The 25,935-nt window shown below is 49.5% G+C and overlaps 1 protein-coding gene across 7 annotated transcripts in view; it reads left to right on the forward strand.

Annotated features, from left to right (window-relative positions):
- BCORL1 (BCL6 corepressor like 1) overlaps nucleotides 1-25,327 on the forward strand; it is a 77,056-nt gene extending 51,729 nt beyond the window's left edge. For 6 of the 7 annotated variants that reach the window (XM_063634733.1, XM_055266848.1, XM_055266847.2 and 3 more), the window contains 6 exons: nucleotides 2,698-2,919; nucleotides 5,558-5,724; nucleotides 7,335-7,480; nucleotides 17,980-18,057; nucleotides 19,117-19,273; nucleotides 23,103-25,327. In XM_063634733.1, the coding sequence (XP_063490803.1) occupies nucleotides 2,698-2,919; nucleotides 5,558-5,724; nucleotides 7,335-7,480; nucleotides 17,980-18,057; nucleotides 19,117-19,273; nucleotides 23,103-23,385 (1,053 nt within the window). In that variant the 3' untranslated portion in view covers nucleotides 23,386-25,327. The remainder of the gene's footprint in view (nucleotides 1-2,697; nucleotides 2,920-5,557; nucleotides 5,725-7,334; nucleotides 7,481-17,979; nucleotides 18,058-19,116; nucleotides 19,274-23,102) is intronic. The other variant, XM_055266849.2, reaches the window with a different exon arrangement.
- Nucleotides 25,328-25,935: the final 608 nt, after the last annotated feature.

Below are 25,935 nucleotides of genomic sequence, written 5' to 3' on the forward strand. Positions count from 1 at the left end.
AGGAAACAAATGCCCCGAGCCCTCATCTTCTGTTCTCTACTGCTCCTTTCCTGACTTGATGTCTTTTTAGGCAGCTTTTCTGGCCATCCAGGGCTCTGCACACAGCTGGCTTGAAACAGGTCAACAAATATTTGTTGTAATAATGTGGCCAGGCGTGGTGGCTCACGCCTGTAATCCCAGCACTTTGGGAGGCTGAAGCAGGTGGATCACATGAGATCAGGAGTTTGAGACCAGCCTGGGCAACATGGTGAAACCCCGTCTGTACTAAAAGTATAAAAATTAGCTGGGCGTGGTGGCACATGCCTTTATCCCCAGCTACTTGGGAGGCTGAGGCAGGAGAATTGCTTGAACCTGGGAGGCAGAGGTTGCAGTGAGCCGAGATTGTGCCATTACACTCCAGCCTGGGTGCCAGAGCGAGACTCTGTCTCAAAAACAAACAAACAAACAACAACAACAACAACAAATAATAATAATAATAATGTCCCCAGCCCTGAGTTAAGTGCTGTAAGGAACAGAAAAATGATGGCAATATGAACCCTGTCCCCAAGGAACTGAAAATCTAGCAGGAGAGGTGAGACTTACACATGAAACTCTGGATGGAAAGAAGAAAGTGAGGCATCAGATTATGTGGTTCAGACTTGGTACTCTGGCTACACAGAGGAAGAGGGCCCAGAGTGTTGTGGAATATGGTAGAAGACAGAGGACTGAACTGAGGCCTCGATGTTCTGAGGGGTTTGGATAAGTCGGAAATACTAGTTACCTATTGGGGTATAACAAATTACTATACAACTTAGCAGCTTTACACAACAATAAGCCTATGTTATCTCACACAGTTTCTTGGGGTCAGGAATTCAGGGGCTTAGCTAGGCCTGGCTTGGGGTCTCTCATGAGGTTGCAGTCAGGTATCAGCCAGGGCAGCATTCCTCTGAGGGCGTGACTGGAGGATCTGCTTCTGGGGTAGCTTGCTCGCATGGCTAGCACATTGATGCTGGTTGTTGGCAGCAAGCCTCCTCTCCCTGTCCCATGGATCTCTCCAATGGGCTGCTCAAGGGTCCCCAGGACACGGCAGCTGGCTTTCCCCACAGTGAGAGATCCAAAAGAGAGCAAGGCAGAAACCACAGTGTCTTTTAGGCCCTAGCCTCAGAAGACACCTACTGTCATTTCTGCAGTCTCCTGTTGGTTACGTAGGTCAGCCCTACTCACTGTAGGAGGAAGGTGCATAAGAGCATGAAGATCAGGGGATCACTGGGGCCATCTTAGAGGCTGACTCCCACAGTCTGCCCTCTGGCCTCCCCCAGTGATTCCTGTCCCTCCCACATGCAAAGTATGCCACCTCTCCCAGTGCCCCCCAAAGTTTCATCCAATTATAGCATCAACTCCAGGTTGAGAATCTCTTTTATTTACTTATTTACTTATTTATTTATTTGTTTATTTATTTATTTACTTATTTATTTGAGATGGAGTTTCGCTCTTGTTGCCCAAGCTGGAATGCAGTGGCTCTATCTGGGCTCACTGCAACCTCTGCCTCCCAGGTTCAAGTAATTCTCCTGCCTCAGCCTCCCGAATAGCTAGGATTACAGGTACCTGCCACCACTCCCGGCTAATTTTTTGTACTTTTAGTAGAGATGGGGTTTCACCATATTGGCCAGGCTAGTCTCGAACTCCTGACATCTGGTGATCCACCCGCTTCAGCCTCTCAAAGTGCTGGGATTACAGGTGTGAGCCACCGTGCCTGGCAATTTTTTTTCTTTTCTTCTCTCTTTTTTTTTTGAAACAGAGTCTCACTCTGTCACCCAGGCTGGAGTGCAGTGCCGCGATCTTGGCATACTGAAACCTCCCCCTCCTGGGCTCAAGCGATTCTCATGCCTCAGCCTCCCGAGTAGCTGGGACTGCAGGCGTGCACCACCACACCCAGCTGATTTTTTGTATTTTTAGTAGAGACTGGGTTTCACTACGTTGGCCAGGCTGGCCTTGAACTCCTGTCCTCAACTGATCTGCCTGCCTTAGGGGCAGGAGTTCGAGACCAGCCTGGCCAATATGGCGAAACCCCTCTCTACTAAAAATGCAAAAATTAGCTGGGCATGGTGGCGCATACCTGTAATCCCAGCTACTCAGGAGGCTGAGGGAGGAGAATCCCTTGAACCTGGGAGGCAAAGGTTGCAGTGAGCAGAGATCACAACACCACTGCACTCCAGCCTCAGCGACAAAGTGAGACTCGGTCTCAAAAAAAGAAAAAAAAAAGATAGCTGTCTCATTTCTCTTTACTCTCAGAGTTTGCTTCTGCCTATTTACAGATAAGACTTATAAAAACCTCAATAAATGGTGATTGAGGCAGGTAAAGAAGGCATGCAGAGTCTTGAGAGAAGCTAGGATATCCCCTCAATCTCTGATTTACAATCCCTGTGGCATTCCTTGGTTTATGGGGTTGAGCATTTGAACCTCTTCATATCTCCCCACCGGCTACAAACTCATGGGAACCTGTGTTCATCCTGGAGAGACTTCACATGGTTAGCGCCTGGCCCAGCGTCTGGCCTCAAACCTGACAGTAGTTTTCGGCCATTTGGGGTAGTGTAAGCAAAGTACAGCATGGACACAGATAAGGTGAGATGGCCTTGGCCACTGAGGGCAGTGATGACCCTGGTGGATGGATAAGCTGCCTGGCCTGACCTGACCTAGGACTGCATCTCTGCTTTCCAGGGCAAAGGTCGTTGGAGCCAGCAGAAGACACGATCTCCCAAATCTCCCACCCCAGTGAAACCCACAGAAGCATGTACACCCTCTAAGTCCCGAAGTGCCAGCTCAGAGGAGGCCTCAGAGTCACCTACAGCCCGGCAGATCCCCCCAGAGGCACGTCGGCTCATAGTGAACAAAAATGCTGGTGAGACCCTCCTGCAGAGGGCGGCACGTCTTGGCTATAAGGTAAGGGAGTTCTCGACTGACCACAGGGCGCCGTTGGTCTGAGCATCTACACCTCAGATTGCCCTGGGGCTGCCTTGCCCCTCATCGCTTGGATGTCAGTGTGTGAGAATGCAAACTTGTTTGAATGTCAATTTGGGATGAATGCAATTGAAATGGTATCATGCAGTGTATTCCTAGACCAGGAATGCAATTTTTGGATATCCAAGTTGTCTTGAATTTCTCTGTATGGTGGTTTCCCAACTCAGAAAGGAACAAGGGGTGATTTATTGCTCACTCTTCATCTCCTCCTCCAGCTTCCCCTCATTTCCGCCTCTCGCAGAGGGGCCAGGATCATGTTTGAGCGGGGAGGCTGAGCTAACCCCACCTTATACCACTTCCCTATAGATTAGAAAGAAGGCAAGAAAGGAAGCTGGCATTTATTGAGCACTTCTTTTGTCATGTTAAGAGCCTGATTACTTTATATCATTTAATCTCACAGTAAGCCGATGGAGTAGATTTATTATCCCCATTTTATAGGTAAGAAAATCGAGGCTTTGCAGTGTTCACTGATATGTCCAAGATCACTCAACTACTACGTATATGAGTCTGAATTCAAACCAAGGTCTTTTGATTCCCAAGTGCCAGGGTAGGTGGAAGACTGACTCATTCACCATAATTCAGTTACACCTTGGATGTTTCCATTGTTCCCCACTTTTTATTGAGTGTATATCTTTGCCTACCATATGGATTATTTCCTCAGGGTTTGCTCCTAGCAGTGGAGTTGCTGGGTTAGTTACAGAGTGTGCCTTTGGTTTTAATTCTTTCCATCCCTATACCTGACTCGTTTCACACCAGCCACACTCCCAGCCAGACTGGTCAGCCCTGGGGAGCTAACGTGACAGTGTCTCACTGGCAAGCAGCCCATCTTTCATGAGCACCTAGTGTGGGTGCCTGGATAGCTGCCGAGGGAGACCTAAAACAAAAATAAAGACCAATCCCTGCTGTCAAGGTTAATTTAATTGTCTTGTACCCTGGGCAAAACCAGCAAACAGGAAACCATCGGAGGGGCCAATGGGATAGGGCTGGAGCACTGAGGCAGCCTGTCAGGGAGGGTGGAAGGAGCCCTCTTGGGCCCTGGGGAAGAGGCAAACATCTGCACTGGTGAGGAGGGTGGGAAGCCTCAGGCTTTCTCCCAGGTAAAGGAGCTTGACAGTTTCTATATACAGGTAGCAGCACCCCTGACACAGGCTGCACACACAGCCGCTCTAGCCAGCTAGCCTGTGAGCTGTCAGACAGAAAGGTGGAGTGGCCTATCTCCCCAGTGCCCCAGAGAGGACTGGCAATGGTGCAGCTGTGGGATCCGTTTTTTGGAAAGCCAGGCAGCCATTAATGCTGCCAGCCTCTCCCCTCCTCACCTCATTCACCCAGCTTCAGCCCACGCTAGCTAGGGTGCTTCAGGTCCCTGGGGTCCCACCTGTAGTCCTAGCATCATCTCAATCCAAGGAAGGCAGTCATTAAAGTGTGGATGAATGGCAGTATTGAATTATCCTTTTTTTTTTGAGATGGAGTCTTGCTCTGTCACCTAGGCTGGAGTGCAATGGCGCAATCACGGCTCACTGCAGCCTCCGCCTCCTGGGTTCAAGGGATTCTCCTGCCTCAGCCTCCTGAGTAGCTGGGATTACAGGCACCTGCCATCACACCGGGCTAATTTTTGTATTTTTAGTAGAGAGGAGGTTTCGCCATGTTGGCTAGGCTGGTCTCAAACTCCTGACCTTAGGTGATCTGCCTGCCTCAGCCTCCCAAAGTGCTGGGATTACAGGCATGAACCACTGCACCCAGCCTATTGGATTATCCTGATTTGAGGGGAGGGCTAGAACTGACTGTCCTGGCTTGAACGTTGGTCCTGCCGAGACCCACATCCAGGGATAGTCCTTAAAACAATTGTCTACCTTATTCTTGAATTGCCACCAGAGGCCGTGCTCTCCACCACATCTCATTTCCCTGGTCTGGGGCTGGCTTGCCAAGCTCAGGTAGTCGAGGTCTGAGTGCTTGAGCTCTGGGTGGGCAGGTCAGCCTCTCTGGGGACCTCACCTCAAATACCACCACCCAGATGAGGGTCCTTGGCCATAAAAAAGAAGTCTCTCCAGGCCAGGCGCGGTGGCTCACGCCTGTAATCCTAACACTTTGGGAGGCCAAGGTGGGCAGATCACCTGAGGTCAGGCACTTGAGACCATCCTGGCCAACATAGTGAAATCTCATCTCTATTAAAAATATGAAAATTAGCCAGGCGTGGTGGCATGCACCTGTAGCCCCAGCTACTTGGGAGGCTGAGACAGGAGAATTGCTTGAACCTGGGGGGCAGAGGCTGCAGTGAGCTGAGATTGCGCCACTGCACTCCAGCCTGGGCAACAGGGTGAGACTCTGTCTCGAAAAAAAAAAAAAAAAAAGTCTCTCTGCTGCCAAGGAAATGGCCCAGAGCTGGGGTCCTGGCAATTGTGCTCAGGACTGACGTTGTTAATGAAAGATTTTGAAGTGTGTCCCTGCTATAAAGGGCAGGCTCTGAGACTCCTCAGATACTTGGGGAGCTTTGAGTCTCAGGGTTATATAAGTTCAAAAATTAGACCTCTCTTTGCTCATGGAGTTGTCCCTGTCCCCACAGGATGTTGTTCTCTACTGCCTCCAGAAAGACAGTGAAGACGTGAATCACCGTGACAATGCTGGCTACACAGCCCTGCATGAGGCTTGTTCCCGGGGCTGGACTGACATCCTGAACATCCTGCTGGAGCACGGGGCCAACGTGAACTGCAGCGCGCAGGACGGCACGAGGCAAGAGGGCTGCATCTCCCTCCAGTCCCGCCCTCACTCCCAGCTCAGCCTCTCACTCAAAAGACCTTGCCCGCCGCTGGCAGGGCACGGTGGCTCACGCCTGTAATCCCAGCACTTTGGGAGGCCAAGGCGGGCAGATCATGAGGTCAGGAGTTCGAGACCAGCCTGGCCAACATAGTGAAACCCCATCTTTACTAAAAATACAAAAATTAGCCGGGTGTGGTGGCATGTGCCTGTAGTCCCAGCTACTAAGGAGGCTGAGGCAGGAGAATCGCTTGAACCCAGGAGGTGGAGGTTGCAGTGAGCCGCGACCATGCCATTGCACTCCAGCCTGGGTGATGGAGACTCCGTCTCAAAAAAAAAATAAAAAATAAAAAAATGAAGACCTTACCTCAGCCTGAACCTTCGTAGCACACCAGACTGCGAGTTGCAGAGAGGCCTTGACAGGAGGAGTTTTGGAAAGACTTCTATAGGCTCAAGAGGGAACCAGTTTAGGGCAGGAGCCAATGAGTTAGTTCCCAGATGGCCAGGCCACATCAGTTACTAAGGGGAGGCTGTGGTTGTCTAGGGATCATCCCATCACGTGTAGCTGTCACCTGGAAAACTACTCAGCCTTCCCTCCACTCATCCTGGTGGGGGACCTGTCTCAGACAGAATAGGAACTGGGAGGTTTACCTGAGGGTAATATCCAGATTTGATTTTTAAAATTTGATCTCTAGACACTGTAAGAAAAATACACCTGCTGTGTCTTAGAGAAATTGTACCCATTCTCCTGTGTTCTACCAGAGAGCCTACTTCCTGGGCAAATTAGAGACAGGAGCTGCAGATCCAGGAGGGGGCTCCGCTTGGGTTCTGCCTGGCATGTGGAGCCCTTCTGCTCATCTCTGCTCTCAGGCAGTCACCCAGGGCCTTCAGTTCCCTGAACTGAAGTATCCCGCTACAGCTGCCCATCCCTTCTTTTTTTTTTTTTTTTTTTTGAGATGGAGTCTCACTCTGTCGCCCAGGCTGGTATGCAGTGGCATAATCTTGGCTCGCTGCAACCTCTGTCTCCCAGGTTCAAGCAATTCTCCTGCCTCAGCCTTCTGAGTAGCTGGGACTATGGGTGCCCGCCATGACGCCCAGCTAATTTTTGTATTTTTAGTAGAGATGGGGCCTCACCACGTTGGCCAGGCTGGTCTCAAACTCTTGGCCTCAAGTGATCCACCTGCTTCGGCCTCCCAAAGTGCTGGGATTACAGGTGTGAGCCACTGCGCCTGGCTTCCCTGCAGCTGCCTTAACTTTATTGTAGGTCAGGGACCCATTCTCTAGTGAACTCCACAACTACCAATAGAGCTACATTGTGCCATGGGAACTGTCCCAAGATGTCAGGGGAACCTAAGAGAGAGTAATCGGAGGGAGGAAAAAGGGGTACAGAGAGAGGAGGAGTTGGGGAGATGGTAGTGGAGAGTTGCAAGGCTACAGGTGGTTCCCTTGTCCTAAGTCTTAAACCATATTACACCAAGGTTACCTGGGGGTCAGCTCAGTTTTTTCCCCTGATGCTGTAGCCTTAAGTCTAGACACCCCAGTTCCCACTTGGGCCCTGTTATCCTCACCCTGTATCACCTCCACAGGCCAGTTCATGACGCGGTGGTCAACGACAACCTGGAGACCATCTGGCTGCTGCTGTCCTATGGGGCTGATCCCACACTGGCTACCTACTCGGGTCAGACAGCCATGAAACTGGCCAGCAGCGACACCATGAAGCGCTTTCTCAGTGGTAAGCATGGTCCAGACTTGACACTGTTGTCCTCGGGGCCAGCCTCTGATTCCTGAACTTGTGAGGACATCCTCTTCATCTCCTTCCACCTTGAACAGCTCCCATGAGGGCCATCTGCCCTCTTCACCTGCTTTCTTTCAAAGAGCTCAAGAATCTCAGTTTGCTTGAAAAAGTCCAAAGGCCACTTCCTCTTATCCCCTTACTGCAAGTGTGTGCGTCTTCTTCAGGGCCCTGGGAGCCCACAGGGACCTATTTCGTAGCTAGGGATCTAGGGTGGGCCTCTGTGTGGGGGCGGCAGCCCCACTAGTAGACCTAGCTGGGGGCAGAATGTGTTGACCTGTGCTTTGAATGAGATGTCAGTTGCAACAAAGTGATACTTAGCATTTTGCTTATGTGTTTGCAATTTCTTCTTGTTTGTGATCAAGTGGATCACAGTGGAACCCCTGGGATGCTTCCCGAAGCTTCATTCTTTACAGCCCTTGCCTGTGGGAACTATGATGTTCCCTCTGCATCCCAGGGTCCCCCTTCCTTCCGTTCCTTTTCCTCCCTCACCTGCCCCTTCTGGAAAGTGTGTGGTGTTGAGGCCCATGGCAAGGGCCACAAGCCAACATGCATTTATTTTCTCATTAGTGGATAGCAGCTGTTTGTCTGCAGTTAGATAGCTCTACTGAGTTGGGCAGGGGGAGGGGGGAAGGAGGGGAGTCTAGCTTGGGCATGCTCAGTAGGAATCTCCTCAGACTTGACCTCTGAATAAAGGAACCCCGCCTCTTAGTGACATCACAGTTTGGCCCTTGCTCTAGCAGTGACTTCTTCAGACTGCCTGAGTGGTGGAGCAGCTGGAAGTTGTATCTCTGAACCTCCTTGGAGGCTGCAGTGTTTGTATTATGGTTAGAACCCCTCTCTGGCCAGGAGCCAATAGGACTAAGGATTGGCCCAAGGCAGCTCCCTCTTCTCACCCAGGCTTTGGCCCTAGTTAGCCCCGAACCTCTATACCTCCAGATATGTGGTTCCAGGCTCCCAACCAGGGGCTCATTTGTTTATACAACAAAGGTTACCTAAGTAGTTGATGATGGAGGAAGAAACAAAGGGGGCCTAACTAAAGGCTCTTATGGAAGGGGAGGACTAGGTAGGGGGTGAGGGGGAGTGATGGGAGGCTGTCGCGGGAGATCTTGACTCCTGCTCAGCCGGCCTCCACCCACGTCTCAGTTGAGCTGACTAAACCTTGGAGCACAGGCCTCAGGCCTGTACAGCCTGACTAGCCTTTCCCAGGCTGGGGGCAGGATGGCTGCCTTTTCTGTTTGCCCTCCCTCCAGCTCTGGGTTCCCAAGCCCCTGTCCTTGAGGGGCAGAGCAGCCTTGGAATGTTCATTCAGTCATTTGTCCTGGGCCAGTGGTGACTGTTGTTCCCCTTAGCTGAACCATCCTTAGGGGTGCAGGGCTCGGGGCAAGCCACCATTGGTAGCTCCCTCCCACATACTGTGCACACATGCACTCTCTCTTAGACACATACATGTGTTATCTGCACTCCACTGGATTCCCAGGAAAATCTGAGACCAACAAGTATCCAGAGCATCTTGATATGACAAAGGCACCACACGCAGCTCTGTCTTTGAGAAACTGGTCTAGTCCCGAGGCCTCCTTAGGCTAGAAACTGCTATCCCGAGGGTCTCGGGATTCTAGATTAAATAACAGTGACCACCTTAGTAAGCAGATGAACTATTTGCTTCCCCAATCCCTTCTCCAAAACCCCAAAGGAGTCGGAATGTTGAAACAATTTTAAGTAGTTAAAAAATAGGAAATAGGCCAGGCACAGTGGCTTATGCCTGTGATCCCAACACTTTGGGAGGCTCAGGTAGGAGAATTGCTTCAGGCCAGGAGTTTGAGACCAGCCTGGGGAACATACAGAGACCTTGTCTCTACAAAAAAATTAAAAAATTAGCCAGGTATGGTGACTGCACTCCAGCCTGGGCAACAGAGTGAGACAGTGTCTCAAAAAAAAAAAAGAGAGAGAGAGAGAGACAGAGAGGAGAGAAATAAACACGTTTCTCTTGTCTTTCTCTCTCTCATCCCAGCTACTAGCTATCTTTTGGTTTGGTTTTGTTTTTGGCGCGATCTTGGCTCACTGCAACCTCCGCCTCCTGGGTTCAAGCGATTCTCATTCCTCAGCCTCCCGAGTAGCTGGGATTACAGGCATTCACCACTATGCCCGGCTAATTTTTGAATTTTTAGTAGAGACAGGGTTTTGCCACGTTGGCCAGGCTGGTCTCGAACTTCTGCTAGCCAGCTTTTTGACATCTCCTGAAACTAAATTGAATGCCAGTCTATGTTGCAGAATTCAGAGAAGACTTTTATTTTTTTTTAGACGGAGTCTCACTCTGTCGCCCAGGCTCGAGTGCAGTGGTGTGATCTCGGCTCACTGCAACCTCCACCTCTCAGGTTCACACCATTCTCCTGCCTCAGCCTCCCAAGAAGCTGGGACTACAGGCACCCGCCACCACGCTCGGTTAATTTTTTTGTATTTTTAGTAGAGACGGGGTTTCACCATGTTAGCCAGGATGGTCTCGATCTCCTGACCTCGTGATCCGCCCGCCTTGGCCTCCCAAAGTGCTGGGATTACAGGCGTGAGCCACCGCGCCCGGCCCCAGAGAAGACTTTTCTTAACTCTAGTACTTCACATATGTGTGGTGTGTGTGTGTATGTATGTATATGTGTCTATATATATTTGAGACAGAGTCTTGCTGCGTTGCCCAGGCTAGAGACTCCAGCACTTCCTAACTTGTCCTGGCTGAGCACCTTTATTTAGATTTGTTAAAAATTACTAGAGACAGTGTCTCGCTCTGTCACCCAGGCTGGAGTGCAGTGGTACAATCATAGCTCAGTGCAGTTTCAAACTCCTGGGCTCAAGCAATCCTCCTGCCTCAGCCTCCCAAGTAGCTAGGACCACAGGTGTGTGCCACCAGTCCCAGCTAATTTTGTATTTTAACTTTTTGTTGAGATACAGGGTTTGCTATGTTGCCCAGGCTGGTCTGGAACTCCTGGGCTCCAGCTGTCTTCCTGCCTTGGCCTCCCAAAGTGCTGGGATTACAAGTGTGAGCCACCATGCCCAGTCTTCATTTAGACCTGTTGCTCACTTTATGGGCATGGAGCTAGCTTAATAATGGGAGTCAGGAGCCAATGGGTTGCTATAAAGTGCACCAGCTCTTTTCCATGCAAAGGCAGCCTGGGACCTTGGCCTACCACCCCAGGAAGGCAGGCACTGGCAGGAGTCAGCAGGCTCTCAAGAAACAGGGGGCACTTAGGCCCAAAGGCTGTTTGTAGGGTGTGTGAGAGGACAATACTCAGGGACTTTTTTAAAAATTGAGGTAAAATTTACCTAACATACTCATTTTAAAGTGAACAATTCAGGCCAGGCATGGTGGCTCACCCCTGCAATCCCAGCACTTTGGGAGGCCAAGGTGGGTGGATCACTTGAGGTCAGGAATTGGAGACCAGCCTGACCAACATGGTGAAACCCCATCTCTGCTAAAAATACAAAAGTTAACTGGACCGTGGTGGTGCATGCCTGTAATCCCAGCTACTCGGGAGGCTCAGGCAGGAGAATTGCTTGAACCCAGGAGGTGGAGTTTGTAGTGAGCCGAGATCACACCACTGCACTCCAGCCTGGGCGACAGAGCGAGACTCCGTCTCAAAAAATAAATTAATTAATTAAAAAAAATAAAGTGAACAATTCAGTGGGATTTAGTACATTTTCTTTTTTTTTTTTTCTGAGACAAATCTCACTGTTACCCAGGCTGGAGTGCAGTGGCATGATCTCAGCTCACTGCAACCTCTGCCTCCCAGGTTCAAGTGATTCTCCTGCCTCAGCTTCCCGAGTAGCTACGACTATAGGTGTGCATCACCATGCCTGGCTATTTTATATTTTTAATAGAGGTAGGTTTCACCGTGTTGGCCAGGCTGGTCTCCAACTCCTGACCTCAAGTGATCCACCTCCCTTGGCCTCCCAAAGGGCTGGGATTACAGGTGTGAGCTACCGCTCCTGGCCCATTTAGTACATTCCTAATGTTGTGCAGCCAACCTCAGGGGCTGTTTGGATGCCTTGAACTGAGTGTTTGGCTCTCATTTTTCATGCCTGTGTGCCTCCCTGCCAAATCTCCAGGAACCACTGGGTAGGTTGGTAGGGTGGCTGCAGGGAGCACCCGAACATGGAGACTGGAGGCTGGGGAAGCGTTTCCCTCCACTGCTCTACCTCCTCAGCCCCTACACCTAGATACATTTACATGGACTTCTGATTTATGTATTTATTTTTGAGACAGAGCCTCGCTCTGTTGCCAGGCTGGAGTGCAATGACACAATCTCTGCTCAGCGCAACCTCTGCCTCCCAGGTTCAAGTGATTCTCCTGCCTCAGCCTCCCGACTAGCTGGGACTACAGGCGCCTGCCACCATGCCCAGCTAATTTGTTGTATTTTTAGTAGAGACGGGGTTCACCATGTTGGCCAGGATGGTCTTGATCTCTTGACTCTCGTGATCTACCCGCCTCAGTCTCCCAAAGTGCTGGGATTACAGGCGTGAGCCACTGAGCGCAGCAGTAAATCCTTTTCTAAGTACAAAGAAATGTCACTATTTTCCGGTATCCTGAAGTGAGTCCTTTTGTAAAGCAGAAGATAGATAATTCATCTGGGTTGTAAATGTAGATTTTCTTATGTTGGGTTGGCTTAAGGTGAGGCCCATTTCTCCTGAGATCATGAAGAATGGAGTGGCACTCCTTTATTCATTCGTTCATCTGTCCATTTAGTGAGCACCTATTAGATTTCAGGTGCTGTCCTGGGTACAGGAGGCCAGACGGTGAACCCTTTCTACCTCATGCTTGGGCTTGGAGCGCCAAGCCATCCAAACTCCCTGAGAGGCCTCTGGAAGGCCTCCCCCTTCGGCCAAATTACAGGCAGGTATGTGACTGATTTACCTTTGTCCCTTTGAAGAAGAGAGCAATATCCAAGCTGGCTGAAGGAAAACAGACTTGTTTTTCCTCGTCTGTTGGAAAGAATGTAGGGCTTACCCAGAGTTGATGCAGTTTGGTTGGGGACATCAGAGGAAGTATCAGGACACTCTGCCTTCCACCTATGAAAGGGTTAGCAGTTTACCGCTTGAGGTCACTGAATCACAGGTTATTGTTTTTCCTGCTAGAGACCTCTGCCATGTTGAAGACCACTTTTTTGTTTTTCTCACCTTTCATGTGCCTCAGCTGCTGAGTTAGTTAGAGGAGATAGGGAGGGGTATGATCGGACCCTGAGGAATAGACAAACTGCTGGGGTAGCCTCTTGAATTGAGGTGAGAGGCTCTATTCTTACCATGAGGCCTGAGGGTGCTTTTTATTTTTATTTATTTATTTATTTATTTATTTACTTATTTGTTTATAGACAAGGTCTCACTTTGTTACCTAGGCTGAAGTACAGTGGCGCAATCTGGGCTCACTGAAGCCTCGACCTCCCGGGTTCAAGCAATCCTCCTGCCTCAGCCTCCCGAGTAGCTGGGATTACAGGCACACATTACCACACCAAAATAATTATTGCATTTTTTGTAGAGACGGGGTTTCACCATGTTACCCAGGCTGGTCTTGAACTGCTGAGCTCAGGTGATCTCCCTGCCCTAGCCTCCCAAAGCACTAGGATTACAAGTGTGAGCCATTGCACTGAGCTTCTGCGGGTGCTTTTTAAAAAAAGAATTTATCGAGATGAAATTCATGCAACATGAAATTAACAATTTAAAAGGAAATAATTAGGCTGGTCACATTGGCTCACACCTATAATCCCAGCACTTTGGGAGGCCGAGGCAGGTGGATCACTTGAGCCCAGGAGTTCAAGACCATCATGGGCAACAAAGTGATTCCTTATCTTTACAACAACAACAATAACAAAAATTAGCTGGGTATGTTGGCACATACCTGTGGTCCCCACTACTTAGGAGGCTGAGGCAAGAGGATCGCTTGAGCCCAGGAGGTTGAGGTTCAGTGAGTCATGTTCATGCCACTGCACTCCAGCCTAGGTGACAGAGCAAGACCCTGTCTCAAAAAACTAAAGTAAAAACAAAGCAAACAATTCAGTGACATTTAGTATATTCACTGTCTTGTGCAACCACCTCTATCTAGTTCCAAAACATTTTCTTTTTTTTTTTTCTTTTTGAGACAGAGTCTCACTTTGTCACCCAGGCTGGAGTGGTGCAGTGGCGCGATCTTGGCTCACTGACACCTCTGCCTCCGCCTCCCAGGTTTAAGTGATTCCCGTGCCTCAGCCTCCTGAGTAGCTGGGATTACAGACATGCACCACCACGGCCAGCTAATTTTTTTTTTTTTTTTGAGACGGAGCCTCGCTCTGTCACCCAGGCTAGACTGCAGTGGCGCGATCTCGGCTCACTGCAGCCTCCACCTCCCGGGTTCACACCATTCTCCTGCCTCAGCCTCCCAAGTAGCTGGGACTACAGGTGCCCACCACCACACCCGGCTAACTTTTTGTATTTTTAGTAGAGATAGGGTTTCACCATGTTAGCCTGGATGGTCTGGATCTCCTGACCTCGTGATCCACCCGCCTCGGCCTCCCAAAGTGCTGGGATTACAGGTGTGAGCCACTGCGCCCAGCCTCCCAAACATTTTCATCACCCCAAAATAAAACCCCACACCCTTTAAACAGCTGCTCCCCATTCCCCCTTCCTCCCTGCCCCCCGCCCAACCACTAATCTTTCTGTCTCTATGGATTTCCCTATTCTAGACACTTCATATCAATGGAATCAAACAGTATGGGGCCTTTTGTGTCTGGCTTCTTTCATGTAGAATACTGTTTTCAAGGTCTAGCCATGTGTTAGCAGGTTTCAATTCTTCATTCCTTTTTATGGCTGACTAATATTCTCTTATGTGGATATATACGCCATTGATGGACTTTTGGGCTGTGTTCTCCTTTTGGCTGTTCTGAATGGGGCTGCTGTGAGCATGCATGTACAAATACTTGTTTGAGTATCCATTTTCAGTTCTTTGGGGCATATACCTAGGAGTGGAATTGCTGGACTTAGGGTACTTTTTTCAAGGAAAGGATAAGAGAAAAGGGCTGGAAGCGTGGCTGGGGTGGGGGGAATCAAGGGAAAGGAAGGTCCCTCTTCATCTGGACTGTATGTGAATGTCCGTGAGGAAATGGCAATGGAAGCCACACCACCGACCAAATCTTGGAGCTCCTCCTGTGTGCCACTCATGGGCCTGTTTGAGCTTTAGCATCTTTGCTCACCCCAGTTAACTTTTGGCTGTCTCAAAAAGGCAAATTCACCTGCAAATGACAAAGATTGGTAGTCAGTGAAGAGGATTAGAGGAATGTGCCGGAGGCTTTGAAGGAAGTTCCCAGAGAGGAGCCCCAGGAACGTGGTGAGCTAGGGCTGCTCCCGTGGAATCCTTGTGTGACCTCTTGTGGGGGAGGGGGACAGCAGTCATTTGAATGCATGTGTTTCGGCATGTTGGTTAAGCAAGCACTTTCTAGTCTCGCCTTGTAGGAATTCCTCCCTCCTTTCCTCTCCATATATTTATTAAGCTCTTACTATGTGCCAGGCACTGGGCTTAGGTATGGCAGAGACAATGGTGAACAGGACAGGCATGGTCCCTGTCTTTTTAGAACTTACGCTCTCACTCCATAATCTCCCATAACACCTAACACAGGGCTAGGCACAGAAGACACACCCACCTAACTGACAAATGTTTCTGGAAGAAACTACTTCCAACCCTCAAGTGACATGGGGTACAGAGGAGCACCTGAGCCGACAGCAGGACTGCAGTTGTTTTTCAGGGAGTGCACAGAAGATCTAATGTGCATGACTAGAGGTTTCCCACTCTGGTTGCTCAGCCATGACTCTGAAAGCTTCTCTCTGGCTGCCTTTTCCTACTGGGGGAAACCCTGCATCACCTGGAAGGTTGCTAAAGAAATGAGTCATTTCAGTAGCTCACAATGCTAATAGGTGTTCTTGTTGATAGGATGATCCCAAAGGGATATTGGGTCATGGTGGTGCTTCTCACTGGGGGAAACTAGCTCTGCTCCTTTAAGTTGGCTGCCAACTTCCTCCTGGGATTTGCTTTTTGGGGGGCACCCTCACCTCACCTGTGCCCTTTGGACTGTCTGCTGTCCGGTTGCCCAGGTGCCACCTAGGGCTGGTGGCAATCATACACAACTAAGTCAGCTTGCCAGTTGTACAGGGTGGCATATTGGCTGAGCCATGTACCCTTAGATGGTAAAGTTGGATTTGTCATGAAAGCCAATGGACCTACTTTTTGTCCAGGTAGGAATAAGAGGTGAAACAATTCCACTAGATAGTGCCTAGCTAGGAAATGAGGAGGCTAAGGGGTGGCCTTAGCCTCCTCATTTGTCTTATCTTGTCTGTAGAGCAAGTAAACAAAATATTGTTAGAACTTTTATGTGGTCAAATACATAGAACCCAAAGTTTAATATTTTAACCATTTTAAAGTGTACAATTAAGTGACAGTAAGTATATTCACAATGTTGTGCAACTACCGCCACTATCTAGTTTCAAAACTTTGTCATAATTTTAAAGGAAAATCCTGTCCCCATTAAGCATCTCCTCCCGCTCTCCCCCAGGCCCTGGAAACCACCAATCTGCTTTCTGTCTCTATGGGTTTGCCTCTTCTGGACATTTCATCTCAATGGAATCATACAATATGGGACCTTTGGTGTCTGGCTTCTGTCACGTAGCATCCATGTGGGTAGCATGTGTCGGAATCTCCTCTTAAAGGTTGAATAATATTTCACTGTATGGATATACCACATTTTTGTCTGTTTATCCATTCATCCATTGATGGATGTTTGGGCTATGTCCACCTTTTGGCTGCCATGAATAGAACTGCTGTGAACGTGCACACAGACAGGTACTTGTCTGACAACCTGTTTTTAGTTCTTTTGGGTATATAGCAGGAGTGGAATTGCTAGGTCATATGGTAATGCTGTGTTTTACCTTTTGAGGAACAACCAAACTTTTCCACAGCAGCTGAACCATTGTGTGTTTCCATCACAAATTTCATCAGTTGATGGGCATTTGGATTGTTTCCATCTTTTGGCTTTTGTGAGTGGAATTGCTGTGAACATTAATGTATAAGTTTGTTTGTTTGTTTGTCTTGAGATAGAGTCTTGCTCTGTTGCCCAGGCTGGAGTACAATGGCATTATCTTGGCTCACTGCAACCTCCACCTCCCAGGTTCAAGGGATTCTCCTGCCTCAGCCTCCTAAGTAGCTGGGACTACAGGCGTGTGCCACCATGCCTGGCTAATTTTTATATATTTAGTAGAGACTGGATTTCGCCATGTTGGCCATGGCTGGTCTCAACCTCCTGACCTCAGGTGATCCACCCGCCTCGGCCTCCCAAGGTGTTGGGATTACAGGCGTGCGCCACTGTGCCCTGCCTCATGTGTAAGTTTTTGTTTGAACACCTGTTTTCAGTTCTTCAGGATATATACCTAGGAATGGAAGCAAAAGGATTTTATGAGGATAAACCTGGCCATTTCCCCATGTTCTTCAAAAATGAACCAGAACGACTTATGCTTATTTATATTATTATAAATCGGAGAGATTATGATTTGATAAATGAACATTGTGACCAGCAGGGAATTAAAATCCTGGGATAGGTCTAAGATTCTGCTTGCAGGGTTAAAGCTCTACACCATGTAAAGTGGAGGTCCCAAACCTAAATGCCTTCAGGCTTAAAAGGGAGAAGAAGGCTGGGTGGGGAGTGGCGAATTGGAGCCCAGCACGCATGTGTCGCTGTTCCCTCCAGCCAGCTGTTGACGTGCAGGAATTTGGATACAATGTTGCCAGATCAGATTTTTTTTTTTTTCACAGAAATATTGGGAAATCTGGATTTTTAAGTGAAATTGCCCAATTTAAAAATGTTGGAAGTGGGGCCAGGTAGGGTGGCTTATGCCTGTAATCCCAGCACTTTGGGAGGCCGAGGTGGGAGAATCGCTTGAGCTCAGGGGTTTGTGATCAGCCTGGGCAACATGGTGAAACCCCATCCTTTACAAAAATGAAAAAAAAAAAGCATTAGCCAGGTGTGGTGGTACACACCTGCAATCTCAGTTACTCGGGAGGCTGAGGTGGGAGGATCACTTGAGTCCAGGAGTTCAAGGTGCCGTGAGCTATGATCATGCCACTGCACTCCAGTCTGGGTGGCAGAGCAAGACCCTGACTCTTAAAAAAAAAAATTAAAATGTTGGAAGCAAATTGGGATTTTTTTTTTCTTTTAAAGCACTGGGTCAAACGCCAGGCAGTATTAGATTGGTCTTCTGTCCCCTTGTTGGCAGTCTCTGACTGAGAACAGGAAGTGTGTGTCTTTCTGGTCACTCCTGGCCTCTCTTGTGGTCCTTTCTTCCCTTCTCCTGTTCCCTTAACCCCATATGCAGGGACTTCACTTGGACATTCCTTCCCCAGCCTAACCTCCTTGTCTCACTGCCTGCTCTTCTTTCATCAGATCACCTCTCGGATCTTCAGGGCCGGGCAGAGGGTGATCCTGGTGTATCCTGGGATTTTTACAGCAGTTCTGTGTTGGGTAAGTTTTAAGTGGGATTCTTCCCACCCCTCTTCTCAAGAACAGGAGCAGCCCTGTGGTGGTATCCCTTCTTCACCTTTTAGTGGCTTACAGACCCTTTCAGACCAAACCTGAACCCAAACCCATCCTTCCCTGCAGACTCAGAAGTCATTTGTCTAAACTAGGAAATGCAGCACTGATTTGGACATAGCCATCCCTCACTAGCCCTCCACCACTCCCCACCCTGGGCATTTAAAAAATTCTCTTTCCTCCGAGGTCCCTTTCTTCTCCCTGGCTTCGTCTTAACCCTGCCAGAAGCCCCTATGAGCATTGTCACCTATTCCAGTATTGCTCACACTCAAGAGGGACCCCACCCCTCACCTGACACCTACCATTCCCTCCCTACCCTGCCCCCACGATGCACACGCAGTTTTTGAAATAGCTACTGTCTTCGGAGCCCTTAGCCGCAGCTTTCCTCTCCTGGAAGACCAGCAGGCCTTTATCCATGGTGGTCATCTAGCATTCACCCTTTGGGCTAGGGGCTGAAGATGAAAGGAAACACCCACTCCTACCCTTGGGGGAAGCTGGAGGGGAGAAAGTCAAGATGGAATGCAACCGGCCACACCCAGAATGTGGGCTGGGGAAAGGAACCCGCTGGGCCCCCTCTGGGTTTCGTGGGAGCCCTGCAGGCAGTGAGGTGGCTTGGGAAAGCTGCAGCTAGAGAAAGACAGGTGTTTTTACCTTGCCCTTGTCTGCTGATAGTATCTTCAGGCTTCCATCTCCCAACAGCTGAGCAGCTCATCCTTGACGTCACCTTGCTTTTTCCAGTTGGAGGGGGGGAGTAATATAATAAATCTCTGGCCACATAATGATTTCTTTCAGTGCTAGAACTTTCATGTGCCCTCTGAAGGATGTGAGCCATGGAACCGGCAAACCTCATCCCTGACTAGGGGACTGTGGCCTTGTCATTTACCTCCCAACCACCACCCCCTCCATGCCCCTTTATCTGCTTGGCGCATTTCTTTTCTTTGGTTTTGTACATGTATCTGAGTCCTAATCCCCTGTATGCTCCCCTTACAGAGGAAAAAGACGGGTTTGCCTGTGACCTCCTACATAATCCTCCTGGGAGCTCAGATCAAGAAGGAGACGATCCGATGGAGGAGGATGATTTCATGTTTGAACTCTCAGACAAGCCTCTTCTCCCTTGCTACAACCTCCAAGTCTCAGTGTCCCGCGGGTAAGTGTCTGAGAGATCCATGGCACTCAGTGGGAAGGTGGAATTCTCCACGAGGAAGTGAAGACCTGGCAACAAGTGCCATCACACATTACAAAGGCTAGCCTGCCCTTTTAGCCCAGAGTAGTCATGTTCAAACTAGAGGCTGCAGGCTCCATGGACATTGACTATCTGCATTTCCTGAACCTTAAATCTAGATTCTCTCTCGGAAAGCTTTTTTTGCACTATTACTGGCTATAAAAGATAATCTGAAAGATACTTGGGCCTATGAACTGCTAGAATCTCTGGAACATTTTTGTAGTTTCTGGAGGTAAACAGATAGAACATTTGAAGTTGAGATTGCTGGAAAAGCCAGGACATATGGTTGCCATAGCCATGGGGCCACTAGGGTCCTTCAGTAATCCACAGCCTAGTTTCTCAGTGCCGTAATGTTAGTAGCGTGGTGCTACCAACATTGTCAGCCTAGATGACTGTGCATATTATATTGGGGATCACCCATTTATTTAAGGAGACTAGAATATAGAATATACCTGACACGTAACATTAGATTGAACCCAATTTAATATTTATTTGATGGTTCTGGAGGGAGTTCGACAGCCGGCAGGGCCATGGCTCTTGTTGCGTTTCCCCACATGTCAGCGTGTGGAGGTGTTGGTTGAGAGAAGGAGAATGCGGGCTGAATTGCCCTTTTGTTCTTAGCCTCCATGATTTTTTCTCTCTGATTGGTGTCTTCATGTATTTCACATACTTTTCCGAACAGTTGTAAGGATAATTTTTCTTTGATATCTATTTTTAAAATGTCAACTGTATGTTAAAATCCTGTGAACCGGTAGCCAGTCGCAGCAGTTGTAATTTCAGCACTTTGGGAGGCCGAGGCGGGTGGATCGCTTGAGGCCAGGAGTTCCAGACCAGCCTGGCCAACATGGTGAAACCTCGTCTCTACTAAACATGCAGAAATTAGCCGGGCGTGGTGGCGGGTGCCTGTAATCCCAGTTACGCAGGAAGGTGAGGCAGGAGAATCGCCTGAACCTGTGAGGCGGAGGTTGCAGTGAGCTGATATTGCCCGCTACACTCCAGCCTGGGCGACAGAGTGAGACTCCGTCTCAAAATAAAATAAAATAACAAAATAAGTCAGTGAACCAGCATGATGTGCACAGGACAGGGAGCTAGGTAGACAATGGATGAGGAGGTCTTTAAGTGAGAGCCTCTGTTTAGGGCTCTAACCATCAGACCACAGTTTCTTTGCATCCCCTGCCCTCCCCCGCCCCACCACCCCACACACATGGCCTGATCAGAATAAAAATAGCATATATGATGGCACTAGTAGGGATCAAGTTTCAGGGGCTTTTGGTCCTTATTCTTCTGGGCATAAGCTGATCCCTGAGGACAGGGCGGGGCCTCTGGGATATAGTATTGCACGGTTAATTAATTCCTCCAATGTATTCAGCACCTCCCTCTCTGAAACAGGATCTTGGGCTTCAGGCAGTAAAAGGACCACGGTAGTCTGCATTAGGTGCCGACAGAACACGGGCCACGGAGGGCTGCGTGCCCCTCAGCGAGCTGGGTGGCAGGCACATAGTTAGCCCAGAGCCCGGTACCAGCAAAGCTGGTTTTCCTGGCGTGACATCCTCTAGCGCTCGCTCTAGAGCTGCCTTTCCCCACAGCTGCAGCACACTGTGAAAATGTCTGTTCTTCCAGAAGTTGGGTTTGGGGGTGCTAGCGTAGAGTGATGCCTCTGAGGCCCTATGGGGTGCAGAAGGGCCTTCTGAATCACCAAAGCAAGACTGAATTCTCATGACTAGTGTGAATGTTCTCAGGGCATTTTTCCATTCTTTGGAAGTGATGGTCCAAGTGTATGATATCTGTAGTCCCCTTTTCTTAACCCAGAGCCCTCCATTTCCTAATCATGTGAGATAAGAGCTTGCTGTCATTTGGGAGAAATGTTCCATTTTAGGGATAAGGATCGTGCGTCTGGTTAGATGTTTAAGGCGCTGGAACAGAACATTTGATTCTATAAACATGTCTTAAACAGCTGCACCAGGTCAAACCCTGGGGACCTTCAAAGAATCTACCATCTAGTGCAGTAGACAGACAAGTATATAATTAACTCTAATAAAAGACAAAATGTCCTAAGCAGATTTATTATAAAAAACTCCAACAGTTTCAGAAGGGTGTCAAATGCAAAAAGTTCCAGTCCACCCTGAGCCCCCATTGCTATGCTGCAGAGTGAACCACAGTTTAAGGTTCTTTTGCAATCCTTTCAGAAATGGGCTTTGTTAGTAGTATTACAATAGGGATGTGAATCAAATGCCACGAGACCATGGGAGATGGAGGAACAATGAGTTACACCGGGGGAAGGTTTCACAGGTGATACAGTATCTACCTGAGCTGGGCCTGGAAGGAGAGAAGGATGGAGAGCAAGGCACTGAAACATACAAGTTCAGAAAGTAGGGGGAGTCCTTTATCATGTGGCTGGTGCTTGGTAGGGTGGGGGATATAATGTGGGGTGTGTGTGTGTGTGAGAGAGAGAGAGAGAAGGAGAGGGATTGGGTGGACATTGGTCTGAAGAGGTTAGAAGGTCTTATATAATATCATGCTAGTGGCCGGGCATGGTGGCTCACGCCTCTAATCCCAGCATTTTGGGAGGCTGAGGCGGGTGGATCACTTGACATCAGGAGTTTGAGACAAACCTGGCCAACATGGTGAAACCCAGTCTCTACTAAAATACAAAAATTAGCCAGGCGTGGTCGTGGGTGCCTGTAATCCCAGCTACTCAGGAGGCTGAGACAGGAGAATTGCTTGAAACTGGGAGGTGGAGGTTGCAGTGAGCCAAGATTGCGCCACTGCACTCCAGCCTAGAGACTCCGTCTTGGAAAAAGAAAAAAAAAAAAAAAGAAAAGAAAACTGTAATGGTAACAGAAGATCCAATGAGGGTGGGTAGGGGTGCAGAAGAGTGACTCTTGGCAAAGGGAAACCGGTTAGGAGGCTGACAAGACAGAGCCCAGGCCAGAAGTGGCAAAGGCTGGAGCTGGGGTAGTGGAATAGTGAGGAGGGAAAACCCTGTGAACTGGGACCACTAATGTGGGGAGGCAGCGTTTTCTTCCCTCATTAGTCAATGTAAGCGTTTGGCCCGGGATCGGCCTCTCCAGCACCCCTCCCAGCTGTCCCCAGGCTGCCACCCAGTCGGGTGTGCTCAGCAAAGTCAGACTCCACTCTCTGTAATGTGAGCTCTGGCCCTGCAGAAACGATGGTGCTGCTGCCGGAGAAAAAACTTGTCTAATGCATTCCAGAGCCAAAGAGAAATGCCTTTTGGATTACCCGCAGTTTAGGCCTTTCTCCACGGCTCCCCCTCTGCTGGGGAAGATCTTGGAGAGCAAGGAGGCCGGGGAAGCAAGAGTAAGAACAGGAGAGGGAAGCCAGCCGGGGTTGGCAGGGGTGGGAGTCGGGGGAAAGACTGGTCCCAACAGATGGCAAATGCCAGGTCACAGGGGCTCAGGCTAAGTCCCCAAGAAGCCTGCTAAGAGTTTTAGGTTCTAGAATGCCCCTTTGCCTCCTGTTTGTGTTATTTTGGAAGAGGTGGTCACTGATTGCGTGCTCACCATTTAGCTGAAAGCCGGGCCAGGCATTGCAGGGGACGGGAGGAGACATTTGCGTCAGCTATACCCAAGGAGCCTGTGGTTTAGCAGGGGATGGGGGAGCCAGACTGGCAGTGAGTTATAATGGGAGACATTGGTGGTCGCGCAGCCTTTGTGGGCTTTGCAGAGTGTTCTGGGTCGGTGCCCCCACCGCTTCCTCCAGCCTCCTTCAATAACTCCCATCCTTGCCTTTGCAGGCCCTGCAACTGGTTCCTCTTTTCCGATGTCTTGAAGAGGCTGAAGCTTTCCTCGAGGATCTTTCAGGCCCGGTTCCCGCACTTTGAAATCACCACCATGCCCAAGGCTGAGTTCTACAGGCAGGTGGCCTCCAGTCAGCTGCTGACCCCTGCCGAGAGGCCTGGAGGCTTGGACGACAGATCCCCCCCAGGCTCCTCTGAGACTGTGGAGCTGGTGCGGTACGAGCCAGACCTACTTAGGCTCCTGGGGTCCGAGGTGGAATTCCAGTCTTGCAACAGTTGACCGGGAAAACAGCCCCTCCTCTTCTTTCTCCTTCCGAGTTCGCCCTTCCCCCACCTCCTTGTCTTTCCCCCACCAAGCACCAGACTGCAGAATGAGGCAATAATACGGACCAACAAGAAGCCGCCTTATCAATGCCAGCATTAGCGACTGGACTGTTTTTGTTTTTTTGGTTACAATTAGTTCTCATCTCCCTGTCGTCGTCATTGTTATCGTGGTTGGTGATGGGGGTGGAAAGTTGAACTCCATGTCTGAGGACAAGAGGTCCCGGGGGTGGTGGGAGGTGGCGCCAGGGTCCCTTGGACTGGCCTCCTTGTTTATGACCAAGACCAAACCTGGGCCCTGGATGGCCTTGGCCTGTCCCGAGGAGAAATGAGAAAATCCCAGATCTCTGAGCGCCCCCCAACTCCATTCCCCTGTGTTCTTCTGTCTTCTGTAGTATTTATTTTATTAGTATTTAATTTGTATTGTTTCATTGGTTTCTGATAAGTCTGTATCACTGTGACGATTTGAGACAACTTGTTGTATTGAGGGACTTTCTGTACCTCCTTTTCTTTTTCTTTGTTGATGAGCTCTGACAAAGCTATTCCCAGGTGTTTTTTCCCCCCACTGGGGAGGGGGTGAGGTGGAATGGGGTGGGGGAACATGGACTTGTGACTAATGAAGCTGGCTGCTGCTGGCCCAGGGCTGGGGGCTTGCGGGTAAATCCTGAGGCTTTGGTGCTCCCCCACCCACCCCCTCCCGCCCTTTGCAGCAGCCCCCTATCTTGAGATTAGTGTTGACAGGGAGGGGAGGATTGTGAGGTGAGGGGTTAATAAGTTACTCTAATAAAGGAGCGTGGAGAAGGGATCTGAGGGGTGAGGGTGCCCCCCTCCTCACGCCTTCCTCACTGCCCCCCCTCAGAGTGCACAATACGAGTTTGTTCCTGCCTCCACTCTCCCACCCCGTTCTGGCCTCCCTGTCTCAAGATACTGAGCCTCTCACCTCCCAGCCCTCAGCCACCCCCATCCCTGCCCCTTCTGAGACTCACAGCGCCCCTTTCCTTCCTCTCCTCCCTCCTCCTCCCTCAGCCCCTCATTCTCCTTGGGAATCTGCAGAGGGCTCTGGGACTCACTGCCAGATGTGAAATCCAGGCGTCAGCTGTTTCCTAGGCAAGGGCAAGAAAGTGGTCTCCAGCCCTTGCTCCACTCCTGCCTGGGGGCCTGGGGCTGAGTGGTGTCCCCACCTGGCCTCCCCCTGGCCTCTGGGCCTCCAGTGCTGGGTTTGTCGAGTGAGAGAGAGGAGCTTGGGTTGCTTCCCTGTCCCCGCCCCCTCTGTGGCATTGTCCCTCCCACTCTTCTTATTTTTCTACCAATTGCTATTTTTCCGAACAATCCTTGTAGAGTATGTACCATCCAAAGGCAGGAGGGCCTCGCCGTGGCTGGCTGTGGTTGGAGATGGTACAGTTTTATTGTACAGGTGCTAAAACAACAACAACAAAAAAGAAAATGGAAAAAAAAAAGATTAAAAAAAAAAGGAAAAAAAAAAGCCAGTTTGAGGATGGGACAATCTGTTCTCTAGAGGCTCCTGAGCCGTGCGGGAGCATTGGTGGTTATTTTCTTTATATTGTGTTTGTTCTTTGTTCCTGGGGGGGAAGTTCTCAGCCCCCTTCTGTAGGACTGCTCCCCACCCCCACCATACTGCCCAGTTGGTTTTGAACAGTTGTTTTCCCTTTTTAAGAAAAAAAAATACATATATATATATATATATACATATATATATAAAGTTGAGGGGTTTTGGACTTTAATTTGTTGGTTTTGTTGGGGTTCCTGGTATTGTGTAGTTTATTTCATGTTCTGTTTGCCTTTCCTTTTTTCGCATTTGGGTGTATATTCTGGCTGCCCTTTATGTTTCATTTTAAGCAACTGGCTGTGGAGTCAAAAACACTTGCATACTGAAAAACCTGTGTCAGGGCTTCTGTCTCCCGTCTCTCTTTTTCTCTCCTCCCCTTTGGGACTTTTTGGTGGTTTCAGAAGGTGGGCATTGTGATTCAGTAAATGGGGAGCCCCCGCCATCCTGCTTTGCAGCCGTGGGTCCCAAGGGGTACGATGAACAAAGGCAAGGTGGAGTGGCTAGTGAACATTGGGTCACGATCTGGAAAGAAAAAGAAAGGGACAAATCCTGGGGGCAGGGCCAGTGGGGGCAAATGGAGCATCTGGCTCCTGTTGCTTTGGTTTGGGGTCGAAGCACGTGCCTGGGCAGTCCTTGTTTACATAGGAGTAGCAGGGTTGGAGGAAGTAGCCCTCTCTTTGGTGGCTATGGGAATAAGCCTCTTTAAGGAAGTACCCTGCTTGCCCTAGGCCACCCTGCCGAGGTGGCATCTGGCTGCATGGCCTCATCACTGCCCTCACTGTTGTACCAGTGCTCCCCACCCACGGTGCAGGCCTTCCATGGTTCTGTTTTCCTGCCACCGAGCTACCATGAAGGCAAGATGCCCATCCTGGATTTTGCAGTTTTTCCTCCCACTTCTGAAAAACAGTGGTAGAAACTAAGATTCTTGTGATTGCTGGTTCC

This window comes from Symphalangus syndactylus, chromosome X, assembly GCF_028878055.3.
Source record: "Symphalangus syndactylus isolate Jambi chromosome X, NHGRI_mSymSyn1-v2.1_pri, whole genome shotgun sequence".
NCBI classification, from domain to species: Eukaryota; Metazoa; Chordata; class Mammalia; order Primates; family Hylobatidae; genus Symphalangus; species Symphalangus syndactylus.